Source organism: Heliangelus exortis, chromosome 16 (assembly GCF_036169615.1).
Source record: "Heliangelus exortis chromosome 16, bHelExo1.hap1, whole genome shotgun sequence".
In the NCBI taxonomy this organism is placed as follows: Eukaryota; Metazoa; Chordata; class Aves; order Apodiformes; family Trochilidae; genus Heliangelus; species Heliangelus exortis.
In genome coordinates, this window is record NC_092437.1 from 2,978,803 (window position 1) to 2,997,605 (window position 18,803).

General features: G+C 50.8%; 1 protein-coding gene across 1 annotated transcript; it reads right to left on the bottom strand.

Annotated features, from left to right (window-relative positions):
• Positions 1-7,804: 7,804 nt before the first annotated feature.
• Positions 7,805-9,334, bottom strand: NPBWR2 (neuropeptides B and W receptor 2). Its single transcript, XM_071759726.1, has one exon. The coding sequence runs from the start codon at positions 9,110-9,112 to the stop codon at positions 8,114-8,116; it is 999 nt and encodes a 332-aa protein (XP_071615827.1). The 5' UTR covers positions 9,113-9,334; the 3' UTR covers positions 7,805-8,113.
• Between the last annotated feature and the right edge of the window lie 9,469 nt (positions 9,335-18,803).

Sequence of the window (18,803 nt, forward strand, 5' to 3'; positions counted from 1 at the left end):
CTCCTCTCTCTCTCTCTCTCTCTTTCCCCTCAGGCAGTGCAGGGAGGGAGGGATCCTGGCTCTGCAGCCCTGGAGGATGCACCCAGCCCTTTCCCTGCTGCCTTTTCTCCTCCACACCAGCTTTCTGCTTCAGCAACCCCCCAAAAAATTCACCAAGCACTCCCTGGTGTTGAAAGTGCCCCATTTCCACCACCAGTTGGGATTTCCCCTTCACCCCCCCTGGAGAAGCATCTGGCACCTTGAAATCCTTGGGGTTTTGCTCTTCCTGTGCCCAAGCTGCTGGAGGAGCCTCCAGAAGCAAAGCCCATCACTGGCATGGGGCAGCATTTGGGGTTGTCCTGACTGCTGAGCAGGTTGGATCAGCTGTGAGCCCATCTGCCCTGGCCTTACACAAGCCCTTGCCTCCTATTTTTTTCTGCCTTGCTCTCAAATCCTTCTGCCCTCTGTAGCACATGAGATCTGGGTGGGAAACCCTACCTGCAGAGCCTGTGCCCAGCTAGCAGTGGGAGGCCTTTCAAGCAGCCCAATCCTGCAGGAAAAGATGGTTTTCCTCCCATAAATATTCCTGCTGGGAGGGGCTGTGGCTCCTGTGCAGATGGAGAGCATCCAACCCCCCCCTCCAGGCCAGCAGCCAGGCAGGATGGAGCCAAGAGCATCCCCAGCCCTGCCAAACACCAGCTTTCCAGTGCAGTGAAGGATGAAGCTGCAAGAAACCAAGCAGGAAATTCCTTCTTTTCCAAGAAAACCACTGATGGGACTTACATCTTCCCACAGGTTGGTTTTTTGGGGGCGGGGGGGGGGGGGGGGGGGGGTGTCACCTTCCTGCTGCCCACAGAGAGGAGACCTGGGATGCTCTGTCCATCCCAGCAGTGATTTCTCTGGGTGCTTCCAGCCTCCCATGGGCAGCAAGTGCTCCCCAAAGCTCCTGCCATGCTGATTTATTCACTGCTGGGGAAGAAAAAAAAAAATCCCCAGCTCTGTAGTCAATATGAAATGGAGATGAATGGCTTTTCAGCTTGGGTTCCTCGGGTGAGATGAATCCCCTGTTGTCATTTGGCTGTTTTCATGTTTGCTCAGTGCATTAACAGCAACTTCTCTGCCTGTACAGCTCATTTGGTCACAGGGTTTGGATTTTCCCTTTTTCTCTGCTCTTACTTTGCTTAACCCCAGAGAAAATTCCTGGAGATAATCCCTTGCCTCCAGGGCTTCAATCTAAAAGAGCAGCAAATGAGCCCAACCCTTGGTGCTGGGGTTTCTCCTGCATTCCTCTGGCAGGAACCCCACCTGGGCAGCTCTCCCCACACTTTGCTTTGGCATCTGCACTGGGGTTTGGCTTGAAGAATTAATTTTTATCTTTTGCTGAGTGTTCTGTTGTCCCCAGCCCCTTCTGCCAGGAGTTTGCTCTCCAGGATGGTGTCCATGGAATGGTGGCCCTCATCTCCCTGGGCTGTGAGCAGCTGGGATGGAAGGAGCTTGATCCAGAGGCAGAGAGGAGGCTGCTCCAGAGAACTGTGCTGGGTCCTGCACTTTGGCCACAAGAACCCCATGGGGAGCTCCAGGCTGGGCACAGAGTGGCAGAAAGGGAGCTGGGAGTCTGGATTGCCAGGAAGCTGAAGAGGAGCCAGCAGTGTGCCCAGGTGGCCAAGAAGGCCAATGGCATCCTGGGCTGGCTCAGGAACAGCGTGGCCAGCAGGTCCAGGGAAGGGATTCTGCCCCTGTGCTCAGCCCTGGGGAGGCCACAGCTTGAGTCCTGTGTCCAGTTCTGGGCCCCTCAGCTCAGGAAGGAGATTGAGGTGCTGGAGCAGGTCCAGAGAAGAGCAAGGAGGCTGGGAAGGGATCCAGCACAAGTCCTGTGAGGAAGGGCTGAGGGAGCTGGGGGTGTTGAGGCTGGAGAAGAGGAGGCTCAGGGGAGACCTCATCACTCTCTCCAACTCCCTGAAAGGAGGTTGGAGCCAGGGGGGGGTCAGGCAGATATCAGTAGGATAAGAGGGCACAGACTAAAGAATTTTTTCCTAATATCCAACCTAAACCTCCCCTGGCAGAGCTGAAGCTCTGCCAGGGGAGGTTTAGGTTGGATATTAGGAAAGGATTCTTTGCAGAGAGGGTGCTCAGCCATTGGAATGGGCTGCCCAGGGAAGGGGTGGATTCTCCATCCCTGGAGATATTTCAAAAGAGCCTGGATGTGGCACTCAGTGCCATGGGCTGGGAACCACGGGGGGAGTGGATCAAGGGTTGGACTTGATGAGCTCTGAGGTCCCTTCCAACCCAGCCAATTCTAGGATTCTAGGATTCTATGAACTCTGCTCCCAGCCCCAGAGTTTCCATCTGCACTGGGCTGAGTCCCAGAGGGGGGGGTTTGGCTTTATTAATTCCCACCTCCTGACCCCATCTGGGTTTATCAAACTGAATCCTTATTTCTCCTCTTCCCTCTCTCCTCCTGGAATTTTGGATGGTGGATGCTTGAAGCCTCAGAAGCTCCAGAGGTTTCTTGCCCTTCAGGTGTGAGCAGAGCAGGGGGGGCAGTGGGGCAAGGGGAGGTGATGGAGATGTGCAGAGGTCCTGGTGGAAGGAATTCCATCTCTGGAAGCCTGGAAATGGAGGCAGCTGCCTGCTGTGGGAAGTCTTGGAATTCCCCCTTCCCATGTGGGATGATGGGGGCAGCACCCAGAGCCCACCCAGCCCTGAGGGGGACACTGATGGGAGCCTCCAGCAGCCTTTGGGGGGGCTTTTCCAAGCCTTTGGGAGGGCTTTTCCAAGCCTTTGGGGGAGCTTTTTCATTTTTCCAAGGAAAAGCTCTCCATCCTCTCCCTGTTCACCCAGTGAGCACCAGACTTGGCTGTAGGTGCCTACAGGAGTGCCCGGTTTTTAGCTAGACACCAAATATTACTTTATTCTAAAAGAGAAAATAGCCACTGAAGAGCCCTTGAAGCTTCAGGCTGGTGCCTAATTTCCCTCCAAGAGGTTTGTTGGATAATTGGGATACTTTTCCAAGAGAAAATAGAGCAATTGAAGCTGGTAATTAAAAGCTATGCAGACAGCTTTGATCTTTCCCTCTGCATCTCCAGTTACCAAAACCAAATGCCAGCCAGAAACTCTTGGCAACATTTACTGTCACTGTTTTTACCTTTAAATTAACTCCTCTTCCCCCCCTTCCAGCAAAAGGGAGGTGAAGGGAAGAGAAATCTGGAAGGTGACCTGTGGCTTTTCAAGGGGGATTTCTCTGGAAAACTTATTTTCTTTTTTGAGGGTGCCTGTGACTTCCTGATGGCAGAAAGTGTGGAGCTCCTGTGGAGGCCCCAGAGCTGCCCCAGAACAAGAATTTATCACCCCAAAACCCAGCTCCAGGCCCAGCCTTGGCTGCAGGGGTGGTGTTGATGGGATAAGACCCAACACCACCTACCTCAGGCATGGAACAGCAAGATGTGTCCCCAAGGCCCATGGAAGGTCCTCAGATGACCTCTGGCAGGGACCCCAGCCTGGGGGTCCCTTCTCTCCAGCAGCAGGTGGGTGCCAAACTTTGAGAAGACACCAAATGGGGCTGTTTTCTCCCCAAACCAGCAGTCAAGCTGGAGAGTGGGAGCACCAGTAGCACGTTAGCACCCATCATCCCTGATGGAGGTGACACCCATGGGCTCCCAGCACCCTGTAGGCAGCAAGATGAGTGCTGGGGCTGTCAGGCTGTACAGAAAAGGGACAAATCCTCACTCTCAGATTGCTTTTTAGCATTCTTTCAAGCAGTATCCTCTGCTTCATGTCTTCTGTGTTCCAAGTTTTCGCTCGTCCATCTTTAATCTCCTTTTTCAGCCACTCGTTTTCCCCATCCTAAGGCTGCTTCTGAGAGCTGGGCCTTCACCCCTCACTGAGGTATTTTTTTTTCTTTTTTCACCTGAAATCGTGACCAGCAGTAGGAGTGTAAGTGCCTGGGATTTAGGGCTTCCTGGGGGAGCAGGATGCAGCTCAGCTGGGGTGGGGACAATTGATTTCCCCAGCTCCCCCTGCTCTGCAGCAGGGAGACTCCAAAAAGCCAAAGCAATTTCTGCTCCTTGCCTCAGATCTCAACTCCCTGGCTTTAAAACCTGAGCTGGGAACCTGAGCTTTGTGCCTGGGGTGGGAAGCAGCAGCTTCTCCCTCTCCCAGGGGTGATGAAGCAAAGTCCTACAGAGCTCCCAGCTGGAAGTGATGCTCTTCCCTGGAGAGGAGCTCAGGGCTTCCCCTCCGTGCTGCTGCAGAGGGAAGGAACAAGTGGAAAACCTCCAGTTCCTGCTGTATCCAGGGAGCTGTGAGGTTACCTGGCACCTTTGCACTCATTAAACCATCCCAGACTCTTCCAGAAGGAAATTCCCTGAGCTTTGGGGCTGAGCTGCTCTCCCTGCCCTGTGTACAGCCCGTGGGGAAGGGGGCTGGGAGCTGTGAGGGTCTTTGCTCCAGCCTCCCCCCACCCTGCAGGGATGCTTGGGTTAAAAAGGGATTTATTGGGTGAATTTAAGCAGATTTATCTCCCCTCTTCCAGCCTTTAGTTTTTGTCCATGTCCCTCTGCCAGGCAGCCCCAGCAGCCTGATGGGATTCCCATGAATGAGAAGGGTCAGGAGGCTTCCCCCAAAGGGAACCTCGTGTGATGAGTGGGGAAATGGCCTCTCCAAGGTGGGTTCTGCTGGCCCAGAAGCAGCCTGGCCTTGGGGTACCACGCTCAGAGGCTCTGCCCAGACAGGGACAGAATCATTGAGTCCCAGATGGGTTTGGGTTGGAAAGCAGGGACAGGGCAGGGACATTTCCCATCATCCCAGGTTGTTCCAAGCCCCATCCAACCTGGGATGGAAACACTTCCAGGGATGGGGCAGCCACAGCTCCTCTGGGCAACCTGTTCCTGGGGCTCAGCACCTTCCCAGAGAAGAATTTATTCCTTATATCCAACTTTACATCTCCCTTCTTCCCGTTTCAAGCCAGTCCCCTTTTTTCTATCCCTACATACCCTTAGAAACACCCCTCCCTCCCCAGCTTTCCTGGAGCCCTCCTGAAGCCCTGGAGGAGCAGGGGAGGATGAGGATGAGGATGGGGATGGGGATGAGGATGGGGATGAGGATGGGGATGGGGATGGGGATGGGGATGGGGATGAGGATGAGGATGAGGATGGGGATGGGGATGAGGATGAGGATGAGGATGAGGATGGGGATGGGGATGAGGATGAGGATGAGGATGAGGATGAGGATGAGGATGAGGATGAGGATGAGGATGAGGATGAGGATGAGCAGGGCTGGGGCTGTGGGGATGCTGAGCAGAGAGTGCCCCTTAGTGCTGCCGGCCTGAAACACAGCGACCTGCAGAGCCCCGGAGGAAACCTCGGCCAGAAGGAGGTCCTGAGCACCTCCTGACCTGGCAGCCCCGAGAGGGAGGAGCCGACACCGATAGTCGCGACTTGAGCATTTCCCATGGAGAAGAGCAGGGCTGGGGGCGGGATGCTGCGGGAAGAGGAGGGGATGGGGATTGGGATTGGGATGGAGGATGGGGATGGGGATGGGGGATGAGGATGGGGATGGGGATTGGGATGGAGATGGAGATGGAGATGGGGATGGGATGGGGATTGGGATGGAGATGGGGATGGGGATGGGGATGGGGATGCTCATCCTCCTGGGTGAAGCTGAGCTGAATGCCTGATGGGAGGTTAAGGGGAGAGGGAGTCAAACTTCTCAGTGGTATCCAGAGGCAGGACAGGAGGCACAAAGTGAAACACGGGGTTTCCATTTAAATACAAGAAAAAACCTTTTCCCTGGGAGAGCAGTGGAGTGCAGGAAGGGGTTGCTCAAAGCTGGGGGGTCTCCATCCCTGGTGAGATTCAAACCCAAGTGGTGCTGGGCAAGCTGCTCCAGGTTTGAACCTGGCTTTGGACCAGGGCATCTCCAGAGGTGCCTCTGACTTCATCCCCTCTGGGATTCTGTGACACTTGTGACATTTTTTTCAGAGGTGAAAAGCTCCAGCAATGACACTGTCAGGTCTGGAAGTGGGGGACAATAATTCAAAAGGTCCTTTCCACCTAATGAAACCAATTAGTTTTTCCCACCTAATGAAGGACATTGCCTTTCCTACAGCCCTAAGGCCAATGAGCAGTGACACTGCAGCTCACCAGGCAATTTACGGGTCAGGTGGGATCATTAGAATCAGTTTTCTGCACTCTGAGAGGTTTTTCCCCTCGGAGAGCCCATTGCCAGCAGGTGGCAACCAAGCTATAGCAGTGGGTGGCCACGCTGCCCTCCTGGGCTGGGCTGCTCCAGGGGCTCACACAAACCCTCTGCACTCCTTCATCTGCTCCTGGCATCTCCCTCCTCCCCTCCCAGGGTCTGTCAGGACCACAGCTCTCAGCCCAGCATCTGTATAGTCCCCAGTCCTCCATCTCCCAGGTCTTTCCCCTCTTCTCCAATTTTTTTTTTTTTTTTTTTTTTTTTTTTTTGAACCCTCTCCAGGGCCTTTAGCACCTTCCAAGTGGAGCTGTTGTCTTCTCCAGGTGCTTCCTCCACTGCTCTCCTGAAGTTAACACCTTTAATGCAGAGAAAGCAACACAGGTGATCTTCTAGTCACAAACCTCTCCTTTTTCCAAAGGGAACCCTGAAATTGCCACCCTAGGGACTGCAGATTGGTCATTTTGGTGTCCATGAGCACTGGGAGGACTGAATCACCCTCACCTGGGGCTCCCACCCACACCCATTGCTCCAGGATCCCATTTAAGCTGAGCCCTGGAATTTTCCCCCTGGTTGTTGGAGGATTATCCCTAACCCTGAATTCTGGAGGTTCCAGCCTTGTCTTCAGCCCTGGATTTTGGATACACTTGGTATGTGTGGTATCATTGGTCTCTGGCTTTATTTTCTTTTGTTTTCTCTGCTTTGTCTGGAGTCTGGAGAGGTGCTTGGGGGTCTGGGGAAAGCTGGAGGGGAAGATGCTAACCCAAGGCAGCCCCCCTTAATCCAGGGATAGACAGACCCTACAGGGATTAAATAGGGGCAGAATAAGCTTGTCATAGTTCTGCTCTCCCCACAGCCCTTCCAGAGCCTTTCCTGCTGCTTCTCCTCCTAGGACAGGGACTGGAGACAGCTTGGGTTTTGGGGAGGTGGTCACTGGCCCTGTTTCCCCCCCAAAAAACCCATTGGCATTTACCAAGGTTCTAATAGCCAGAAAAAGGGATCTGGGGCACGTGTGCTGGCCCTGGAGGTGGGAGCTCACTGCCAAGAAGGGATTTTTATCTGCAGTGTGTGCTAGGGGTTTTCTTGTGGCTTACAAAGCAACTGAAGTTTGTTATAAATCTGTTATCAATATTTTATTTTACAGTAGGTAGAATGCAATATATCTAGCAGAGACGTGGGACAAGTAGCATAAGTTTTCTCTGGTGAAAGAAGGATCAGTCTCTTTTTTTTTCCCATGAGCTTTATTTCATTACTTGCTCTCAAATAAATATGTACTGGATACTCCACAGGAACAACAGGCTAAAAAAATAATTCCTAGCACAAATTCCCACAGTTGCTGTATAATTTGCAGGATGTATTTTTTACCACTATTTTTTTAAGACCCAAATCTTGCTCTTGGTTTAAATTCAACTTGTGTTACCAGTCCAGGAAAGAGGGGATCTGGGGAAAAGAAATCCCTCAAAACCAGTCATAACACAGATAGGCACAGACACGGGTGTGAAAAGAGTTGGTTTGCTTTTCCAAATACTCCTCTTGCATCCTCTGTGCTGGTGACCTCTGCTCCATGGAACAATTCCCAAACATCGGAGCTCCTGAGGGCTGAGCCTTGCATGCAGCTGGAAGCTGGGCCCCAGCAGATGGCAACAAAGGACCACGTGTGGGTGAATGAAACCTCAGAAAAAGGGAGCTTTGCTGCCCTGGATCCTTCAAGGGGTGAGGTTCAGCCTAAGAATATAGAAATACAACTTGGGGAAGGAGCAGAGAGAGAGAAAATGCAAGAGTGGCAAGGGAGCAGGAAAAGCAAACCGTGGGAGTGAGGATGATCAGCAGGCACGAGAACTGGGTGGAAATGAAAGGAAAGATGTTGTGTGTTCATTTGCCACCCCTCCAGTCTGCAAAGGGGCCCCAGGAGGGAAGGGATCTTCCAGCCCCAAGCCAGCGTTCAAGAAGTTCTGCATTCCAGCATCTTCCGGAAACTTTTCCGAAAGCTGTCGTCCAGGAAGGCGTAGAGGAAAGGATTCAAGCAGGAGTTGGCATAGCTCAGGCTGGTGATGAAGTAGGATATACCAATGACCACGGAGGTCTGGGGCAAGTCAGTGGTCAAAGCCACGATGGTGGCCAAGTGGAAGGGGGTCCAACAGAAGAGGCAGACGGCCAGGACGATGAAAACCATCACAGTGACTTTCTTCTTGGCTTTGTCCAGAGCTTTGGCGTTGGAGTTCAAGTGCATGTTCCTGAGCTTGTAGAGCATCATGGTGTAAAGGATGCAGATGGTGGATACTGGGATGGCAAAGCCAAGGATGAGGGTGTAGATCCTGCTGGCTTTGAACCAGAACCTTTCGGGCTTGGGGAAGTTGAGGCCGCAGCTCTTGATCTCCAGGTCGTCCACGTAGACGTCGGCAAAGATGATGAAAGGGAGAACTATGATGGTGACCAGGATCCAGATGCACAAACTGACAATCTTGGCTGCTCTGTAGGTACGGTGTGGCATCCTCTTGGACCTGACTGTAGCCAGCACGACCAGGTACCTGTCTATGCTCATCATCGTTAGGAAATAAATGCTGGAGAAGATGTTGTAGTGGTCTATGGAGAGGATAACCTTGCAGAGGACTTCTCCAAAGGGCCAGTAGTGGAGGAGGTGTTCAGCAATATTAATGGGCAAGACCAGTGTGAACAGGTCATCGGCTATAGCAAGGTTCAGGATGAACATGTTTGTCACAGTCTTCATCTTGGGGGCTTTGAGGATCACGTAGATGACAGCGGTGTTGCCTGTGAGCCCAACAGCACAAATCACCGAGTAAATCACAGGCAGGACAACGTAGAAATCAGCTGCCTGCTCTTGGAAGGTTAAGTTGAGCCTCACGCTGCTGTCCAGGTAGCAGCTGTTGCCTGCACTGCTGCAGGTGCTGTTCAGAGCATCCCAAAAAGAGCTGTTGCCCATGCCTGCTGGTCACAGCCTTCCTCGGGTGTCACTGGCAGCCTTGCCAGCCAGAAGGGAGAGCTTTTGTCTGCCTGAGACGCAGCTGCTCTCATTTACAAGTGGGTTATTTCCCAAGAGTGGGATGTGAGGCAGCAAGGAGCATCTAACTTACCTCTCCTGACTCCCACCATTGCAAAAAAATCAGGTTTTTTTCAAAATAATGGAAAGATTCGTAAGGCTCCACGAACAAAGCAACCAAGAATTACAACTCTCTATGTGTGCTGAGCAACTCTTCCCTCTGAGAGCATCCTGGTGAGCTGTGCCTTTCCAGCGTGGAGCAGAAGTGTTGCCAAGTGGTTAATTCTTGCCTTGCTTTGTGTCAGAGTTCAGACTCTTCATGGGCTGAGGTTTCCCAAGCAATGCAGAAGTGGCCAACACAGCTTCTCCCTCCTCCCAGGCTCCCCTAGCAAAAAAAAAAAGGGGATAGGGAAAGGAATGACAGAGTTTAAGGAATATTTAGAAAGCTAAGGGTTAAAGAAACTTAACCCACAATTAGAGGAACTCTTTCTCTGAGGGTTATGATCTTGCTCGAGGTGGCAACCACCCCAATTGTGGGGTGGGATGGGATGGGATGGGATGGGATGGGCAGAGGTGGACAGACAAAGCTGTACATCTGAAAAGTTCAGGGTTATTCAGAGAAATGGGGAGGGGGGGGGAAAGGGAGAGAGAAGCACTCTGAGAGCAAATTCCTTTTAAATCCACTTCGATCACCCCAAGAATCAGCCCCTCGGTTCACACCTCGGGCACTCCCTGCATCCCTTGACCCCGACTTCCAAGAATTCCTCTGCAGGGAAGGAAACCAAACCAACCGCCCCTACCCCCCCGGGAAGAGCAAAAATTTGGCAAGCAGCCCCCAGGCTCAGCCTGCCTTCCCTGGAGGTTTTTATTTTATTTTATTTCATTTTCTCTGCCCGGGGGTTGAAGTGTCCCTTACCTGGCCAGCGGCTCCGCTGCCTCCCCCGGCTCCTCCTGCTCAGCTCCGCGGAGCCTCCGCTCCCTGCTCCGGCTTGGAGGGAGGGAAGGAGGGAAGCAGGGAGGGAGGGAGGGTCTCTGGGATGCTGACGTTTCCCGGCTTTGCAATCCTATCAACATGTGGTGTGCATGGCACGTCGGAGCAATTAGCACTTGTTCCCACCGGGGGAGAGCTGGGGGGAAGGAAAAAAGAAAGGAAGAAAGAGTTTTGGGGTTTTTTTGTTGTGGTTTTTTTTTTTTTTTTTTTTTTCTGGGACGTGCAACGAAGTAGGTGCAGGTGATGCTCCAGGGATGAAGGAGGTGGTGAGGGGCACAGGCAGCACCCAGGGCTGTGGCTGGCTAAAAAAGGGCTGTGGGGACAGGGGGGTTACCCTGCTTCCCTAGGGAATGCTGCCTGGCATTAAAGGCAGGGACACAACATGGTAATAAATAAATAAATAGAGGTACCTTGCCAGGTCTCTGCTGGTCTCAGCTGCTCTGGAGGTGCTCAGATGTTTTGGTTGGTTTTTTTTTTTTTCCCAGCTTGAGCTCTGCTCCAGCTTTGGGAATGCAGTTCCATCCTTCAGGGGAGGTTGGAGTTCTTTGTCCCGATATCAGGTGAAGGGAGGTGGAGATGCCCCCCAGCAGCATCTGCTGTCATTTACCTCATAGCAAAGAGCAGTGGTTGACTTAACTCCTCTTTTGGGGCTCTTTACCCCTTTCTGGGAAGGTTGCTGTGCTCTGGGAACTCCTCGAGGCCATGGGTACAACTCTTGCAAATATTTTCTGCCTCTCAGCCAAAATTTGGCCAGCCATTGGGCTGAAGCAAAATTAAAGATTGCCCAAGAAGATGTGTAGGGATGATATGGATGATTTTTCTTCAGATGAAAACCACCCAGAGCCTTCCTCTTGCCTGTTTTGGGACTGCTGGCCCAGTTTCTAAGTAGCTGTAAGGGAAAGGGAGATTTGATAGGTCTGCAGGGGGAAGGCAGTGTTCCAGGAACTGCTGTTGATGCTGTCAAAGAGAGAAAATACTGGAAGACAGAGAATTTCAGGAGAATTTGATATGAAAGTTACTGAGCAGGAGCTTTTCCCTAGAGCAAAAGGATCAGAAAGTGTTCTGCATTGAAAATGTTTCCATTCTGCCTTATGAGAGAGTCTGGGAGAGTTAAAAAGCTGGGGTTTTGGGTTTTTTGGGTTTTTTTCCTTGCCAAACTCTCTTCTCTTGGAAGTGGCTGTCAGGCTGCCCCAGCCAGCAGCTGTGTGCCCAGTACCTTCTGGTTTTGGACACCATCCTAAGAGGATGGAAGCTTGGAGGCTGGCCCTGCATCCCTCTCCAGCTGCCTGGGCCACCTTCTCATGACCCATAGTGATCCCAGTCCCCTCCGTGCCTTCCTTGGGATGTGTTTGATTAAAACACACTTTACCTGGTGTGAGGAGAGGGGTTTTTGTCTCTTTTCCACCCCCAAGATAAATGCCTGGTGTTTTCTGAGCCCAACCCTGCTCTGGGGAGACCCATTGCAAAAAGATCAAACCCCCTGCATGAAACTGGGGGGCAGTGGGAGCCCCTCTATCAGCAGAGAGGAAATCTGTCCCTGGTGTCACCTCTGGGTCCCAGCAGAGCTGGGGCTGAGCACCAAGGAGCCACACTGGGTGTACTGGTGTGATGTGAGACTGGAGGGAAGGCTCAGAGGAGGTTTTATTCATCTTGCTTTCTCCAGCTGGGTGTCTCTTCCCTTTGATCAGAGATGTTAGAGGGACACAAAGCTCTGAAAACCCAGTACAAGGTGAAGCTGCTGTCAGGAAGGACATTTTTGGAGCTGTATTTTTGGAGCTGTTCTTCTGCAGGCAGCTCCACTGCCAGTGCAAGGACCCAGTTCTTCTCCCTGGCAAATCCATGCCATGGGGATGGACTTTGCCTCTGGAAATCCACGTTCACCTTTGATCAGAGATGTTACAGGGACACAAAGCCCTGAAAACCCAGTACAAGGTGAAGCTGCTGTCAGGAAGGACATTCTTGGAGCTGTATTTTTGGAGCTGTTCTTCTGCAGGCAGCTCCACTGCCAGTGCAAGGACCCAGTTCCTCTCCCTGGCAAATCCATGCCATGGGGATGGACTTTGCCTCTGGAAATCCACGTTCACACCGTGCAGCTGGAGCCAGCTGTGCAAACAGAGAGAAAATGCAGTAAATCAGGGAGGGTGAAATCCTTAGCAAGGCCACATCAATGAATGGAGCTTTGTTGCCTTTGGGAAGTTGGTGTGGTGCTGGCTCCAGGTGGAGGCCATCCAGCATTTTGGAATTATGGATTTATCCTACTGACTGGAGGATGCAGGAGTGCCCAGCATCAGGCAGGGCAGGAGCTTTCTTGGCCTGGGATGCTTTTGGAAAGCACTGCAGAATATTTGCTCAAGTGGTGGGGTTATTCCCCTGCAAAATGGGACACCTGGGAGAGGCTTCAGCCCCCCAGCAAGGACCCATTGTGCTGGGTTACAGCCTCCTTGGGAGGAGAGCATCCCCAGGTCACCAGGAATGAATCCCACCTCATCCCCTTGTTAATCCACAGGGTGAGGAACTGCTGGGCTACCTTGGATCAGCCCCTGGGCATGTCCATGGGGGTCCTGCAGCCCCAGAGATGTCCTGTGACTGGGTCCAGTCTGACAAAACCCCTTTGCTTCACCTCCCTGGCCCTTGAGGGATGGATTAGCAGGGGTGAAAATCCTCTGCTCCTGGGCTCTGGCTGCTGTCAGAGTCAAGTTCATCTCAGGGACACAGAGACACAATCAATACTCCCTGCTCACCTGAAACAGAATGTTCTGGGCTGACTTTCCTCAGTCCCTGGTTATTAGGGTGATTTATTTCTATGAGCTGTTCAAGCTTTTCCAAAGATGGTCCTGCACTGCAGGCTAATATCCAGAACTGATTGTCCAAGGGTCTCTAAGTGGTGGCTTTGGAGCAGAAAGCAGTGATTTATTGTGGGATAACTGTGCTGGGACCTCTGCTTTGGGGCTGAGTCTGGTCCCAGCCTGGGCATCCAAAATTTGGCCACCACCTCCCCTAAGGAACCACCTCAGGGTGATGCTGGAATGTCTAAAGGGGGTTCCCCAGCACAGCTGTGGGATTGCAGAGGCCCTGAGCAAGATGTAAGGAGGAAAACTTGTTTAAAAGGATGAGATTAAAGGGGAGAGAAAAGGATGTTAGCTGCCAGAACTGATGGGTGAGAGTCAGCAGGCAGAGAGGTGCTCATCTTCTGGGTCTCCATCTTCATCGTGCCCGTGCTGCTGGCTGTGGAGGACACAAGTGCTCTGGTCCCATGCAGGAATTAGGAATTAATTAGTTGCTATTAAGCTGGTAATCACCAGGTGATGTGATTTGTCACCTTGACCTTTTTTAAAAATTTTTAAATTTATTAAATTATTTATTATTATTTATTATATTTATTATTAGCTTATTTATTTCTTAATTTATTTATTAATTTCTTAGTGACATCTGAACTGTCACTTCTGACAAGTCACCTCTGGTCACTGCTGGAGCCATGGAGCTTTGCAAACCCCAGCAGGGTTATGAAGCATCCTCAGAAGCCCAGCCTGGAGCCCTTCAGGGGGGTTTTTTGGCAAGCAGGCTCTGTGCAATAGATCCCAAGATCTCCAAGCAACAGCTCCATGTGTCATTCCCCCTGCTGAAGCAGCAAAGCTCCTCTGGCCCCACAGCCTGATCATCAGAGGGTTATGGAGTGCAAATTGCTGCTGAATGAATTTGCTGCTTTGTTCTCTCCACTTTCCCCTCCCTCCCCAGTTATGACAGTGAAATGACTCATCTTCAGCTTAATATCATGGTTTAGAAAAATGTTTTAATATTTTGTATGATGCTCATTGTTAAAAAAAAAAAAAAAACAGAACCAAAAAGAAAAAAAAAAAAAATAATCCCCAACACAATACCACTTGAAATCTCTTTCCTGCACAACATGTTTTGGTGCAATTATCCTTTCTTCAGGTGCTCTTCAGGCCAACAAAGCCAGTGAAGTACAAGGTTTATGAGAAGGTTGATGATTGGAAGGGAAAACAGGGAAAAGCAGGAGGCTTGATTTCAGCTTAGTGAAACTTGAGTCTGTGGCTCTGGGCTGGAACCCCTGATCACAGCTCCCCAGTTAACACCAGTCTGAGCAGTTTAAAGAGGTCGTGGCCAGCTGGGTGGCCAAATATCTGCTGATGGAAACTCAGCTTTAAGAGCAGGGCCCTTGTTGGATGTCTCAGTGTGATGGAGCCCATGAAAGCTGGGTAAGGGAGGTGGAATCCATCAGGGAATGGTGTGCTGTGACAAGCCCAGCAAGAAATAAAAGGGAAGAGATGGATGCAGAGGGAGGTTTGGGACTGGTGAGAAAAGCCTGGGGGTGCAAATGGAGTCACAACCAAGCCAGAGAGAAGATGTTTCAGGTGCTTGTGGAGGAGGAAAAGAAAAGAAAGGAAAAGCTGCTGGTTTGTTTCCCCTGGGGAGCCCTTTCTGAAGCATCAAACCCTCCCTGGGCTCTGCAGGGGAGAATCACCCCAGACAAGAGCTGACCCAGCAGGAGAAGGGGTTTGGTGTTGGAGGGGCAGAGTTATGACCAAACCCATCTTTCTGCTTGTAATGCCATCGATCCTGGGTAATATCAGGGGCATTTTATCCCCAAGGAGCACACTCAGGCTGGCAGAGACCTCTCCAGCTCCACCTGCTCCTCAAGCCCACTCGAAGGCAGAGGAAAATGATTGCCCTGTGGAGGGGCATCTCCATCCCTGCCTGCAAACCCTTCCTCAGGCTCCTTGCCATGAAGTTATGGGCTTTTTGTGGGTTTTTTTCCCTGTAATACAAGTTGCTTTCCTCTTGTCAACTCTAAGCCACGTTTGGGTTTTTTTTTTTTCCCTGAAATTCTCCTTGTCTTGACACCCTCTGTGGAGAAATAGATGGCAGGGAGAGGAAGAACAAGATGGGTACCAAAGCTCCATCTCTGTAGGAGGATGAAGGGAAATATCTGGCTGCTAAAGTTGAACCTGAGGTGGTCTCACCCTGGGGAACTGGCCCAGCCTCCTGCTTTACAATTAAAAATTATTTAGGTCCAAGGGATTTCTTTCTGCTCTGCAGGAGGGATTTTTGAGCACTTGTTGGTTTTGCTTGAATTTTTACAGACCCCCTGCTCCTCCCAAGGTGTCTTCCCAACAGTTCTGTTCCTCACTTTTCTCCTTAAGCTACAAGACCTGAAAACTGGGAGTTATTTTGCTGCCTCTTGGTGCCGTGCAGAAAGAAATTTCCTGACTTTTTTTTTCTGCAATAAAGAAAGCCTTTTGCTCCTCTCTCTGAAGGAAAAAAACACTGCCTTTTAAACTTAATGGAGCCCAATTTAAATCCTTGATTGTTTGGAGCAAAAAAACCCCAAAGTTATTTACATTAAAAATAACTCTACATTTTTAAGAGATTTTTCAGAGAACTATTTCTCTTGGTAGCTGATTAGAAGCTGGTACAGGAAGAAACTCTTTGCTTTGAGCCACTCAAAGTGATTTATTTTTTTTTTCCCCAAATAGTAGATGTAATTGCACTTCCAGATGAAAACAGAGTGGACCAAATGAGCTCCAAGGTGATCTTTGTTTGCTGCCAGTGACCAAATTGCAGCCCCTGGTTACTGCCAGCTCTGCAGGACCAAACCTTGGGGTTTTTAGGGAGTTTGTCAGAAATCTGGAGCAGCTGTTTGGGTGTTTGTTTGCTGTTCCTGACCCCATTGCAGCATCCCCTGTGACCCAGCTCATTTCATGGGGTTGTCCTTTCATTCAATCTGCAGCTTTCTCCCCTCCCAGCCCCATTTTTGGGCTGGATCTGGGAGTGTATCCAGTGGTGGCTGCACAGCTGGAGGGATGGAGTTGGCAGGTGAGGATTTTTTGGACTATTTTGCAATAGTTGGAAACCCCAACCTTGGGTTTCCACCTCCTTCAGACTGGTTTTGGTTCTGGTTCTGGTGCTGCCCTTGTGGTCTCTGTGTGCTTGGGCTTTCCAGCTTGGGAATGCTGCTACCTGGCTCCTAATTCTTCTCATGCAGGAGAATCTTGGGTGTGAAATGAAACCAATTTAACCTTCCAGTATTCTGACCTCAGGTCTGGAACTTCAGCTTCAGGTTTCACCAGGAGAGTTTGGATTCAGGGATTTATTGCCATTTCTTTAAGCAAACAAACCCCAGAGGATCCCTCCCTGGCATGAAGGGATGGGGGATGAGGCATTGCTCAGCATCCTAGAAACCTTTGCCCTCTGATTTGTTCTTGGGAAGGGTCTTGCAGGGCTCAGCCACGGGTGGATGCTTCTCTTGGGCATTTGTCACTCAGGGTTACAAGGAGGTGGGAAAAAAGCATGATGTGAACTTATTTCCTGTTCCTTATACCCCAGGACTGCCAGCCAGGCTGGCTTGGTTGGTTTTTCCCTTCTCCAAATCTCTCTTGTAGCCCAACAGACAGAGATGGAGGGTGGAGGCAGGGAGCAAGGATGCTAAGGAAGAGGATCCAGGTGGGAATGATATTTGTGGGAAGATCAGCCAGCCCTGAGAAGAGAAATTTTGCCTTGGATTTGCACCCATTGCCCATCCCTTGCTGCTTTTATTCTCTTGGGATAATCTGAGGATGGTGGGGGAGGTGGTGATGCCTTTAAAGAGGGGAAGAACGAGGCCAAAGTGTAGGGGCAGAGCCTGGGGTTCTGTGCTCTGATCAGAGCAGGGCTGAGGGAATTCTTTTCTCTGTGAACTGGTGACTCCTTCCGTGTCCTCTCCTCCTGAAATTCCTACGTAAATGGCAGTGGGCTGTGAAGGGGTTATTGCAGGTGATGAACACCCCAGGTACAGCACAACCAGTCCCTGCCCAGGGGCTGGAGGTGACCAGGAACAGATGGTCCCAGGCTGGCATGGGGATGAAATCCTGCTGGTGCAGAGCAGCACATCCTGAGCTGGGGGTGCTGAAAGATTGGATCCCTTTCTTTGCCTTCAATGCAGCCTTTTTTTTTTTTTTTTTTTTTTTGGAAAGCTGAAATATCTAGACATGAAATGAGTGCAAATCCCAATGTCTGGCAGCAGTGCTGTCAGTGCCAAACAGATTTCAGCACCACAAGGATCCAGGTTATTGCATCAGGAGCCCCAGTTGCATCCCCTCACTGTCAGCAATGAACCCAGCTGGTAAATAATTATCTGCTGCTCACCATTTATTTTCTGCTTCAAACCCAGCCTCCATCAAGCTTCCAGTTCCCTTCTGTCTCCCCAGCCAAGCAGGAAGGGAGAAACCTGGGTTTGCAAAGAGGAGCAGCAAGGTGATGGAGTGGGAGTGGATGATGAATATTGGAGCAGAAGTCTGGAGACTGCTTTTTGACTCCTCTGGGGGAGAGGTAGGGGTTGAAACTTTTTCCTTTCCTTCCTCCAATGCTACTGGGGAGGTGGGGATGCAGCCACTGATTCCTGGGAACCCCTGGGTTGGTACCTCTGGGTATCACCCCCACTACTGCAACTCCTTGCAGTGCCTTTTGGGGCTGAACAACCCAGAATGTGGCAAAGCAGTTTTAGATTTTTTTATTTTTTTTTTTTTTAGGTTTGAAAACATTGTTCCCCAAATCATCTCCCTCTTCTGCCACGGACTGTGGAACAGAGATAAGGGAAAATAGCAGAGGTTTGATTAAAGTGGCTTTTTTCCAGCTTAAAAATATTGTCAGCTCGATGCCTGATGTTTTAGGAATGGGATCAGTGGCATCGATCTCATCCCACCAGAGAGGGGGGGATTTAGGGCTTCCAGCAAGAGAAATGCTGGGTGCTCAGGAGCAGAGCTTTCCATCCCCCAGCACCCTGGGATCTCACCAGGCTATTTTAAGCAGCATCAGCCAGATATATAAATACACTGCTCCAAACAACAACAACAGCAACAGAAAAATGGGGAAAAATAAGAAAAGGGGGTGGCAGCCCTTTCTGAAGAGCTTGGGTTGACTTTGAAGAGCTGGTTGCTGGCAAAAAAGGGTTCACTCTGTTCCTTCCCATGAGAAATGTTTAGTAATAGGAATAGATCTCTGATAAGTTTGGTGTGATTTTGGGGGGTCTGGGAGGAAGGAGACAAATATTTCCTTCTCCTAAGATGTTGTCTTTGCATAGGGAGGCAGTGACAAATGATGATGATGATGATGATGCCAAATACCCCAGGCAGTTTTGCAATGCAGCCCCAAGCAGCTCCCTGGGTACTGAGGGCTCCACAAATTGCATTTTTTGGGGGGATTTTCCCCAGGCAGTGTTTGAGCAGCTGGGGACAGGGGACAGAGGGGACCGGGGTGGCCAGGGCTGAGTTCAGCTTTTGTGCCTTCTCTGGTTTGTCACCTGAGGCTCTGCAGGGCCCTTCAGCTCGGAGGCTGGGGAAGTTAATCAGTGTAATTAGTGAGAAATGAGCCTCTTCCCTTCCCCTGAGCGTTGGGTAACCCTGGGAGCACTTCCCACTTGGAAGAGGGAAAGCAGCAAATAAAGATGTGAGCTCTGCATGGGATCGTTTGCTGATGAGGCAGCAGCTGGGGGAAAGCACAGGTCTGCAAATGTCCGTGCAGGGGCCAGGGAGAAAACTCTTGCGTTTTCTGACACCTTTTTTGTTGGTTTTTTTTTTTTTTTTTTTTTTTTAATCCTCTGCTTCTTTCCTGATCTGAGCTGCTGCACCACCCAGAGTCAACCCTGCA

What these genes read in the sequence shown, in the direction of transcription:
- NPBWR2 (XM_071759726.1), bottom strand. Translation starts at nt 9,112, where the DNA reads ATGGGCAACAGCTCTTTTTGGGATGCTCTGAACAGCACCTGCAGCAGT.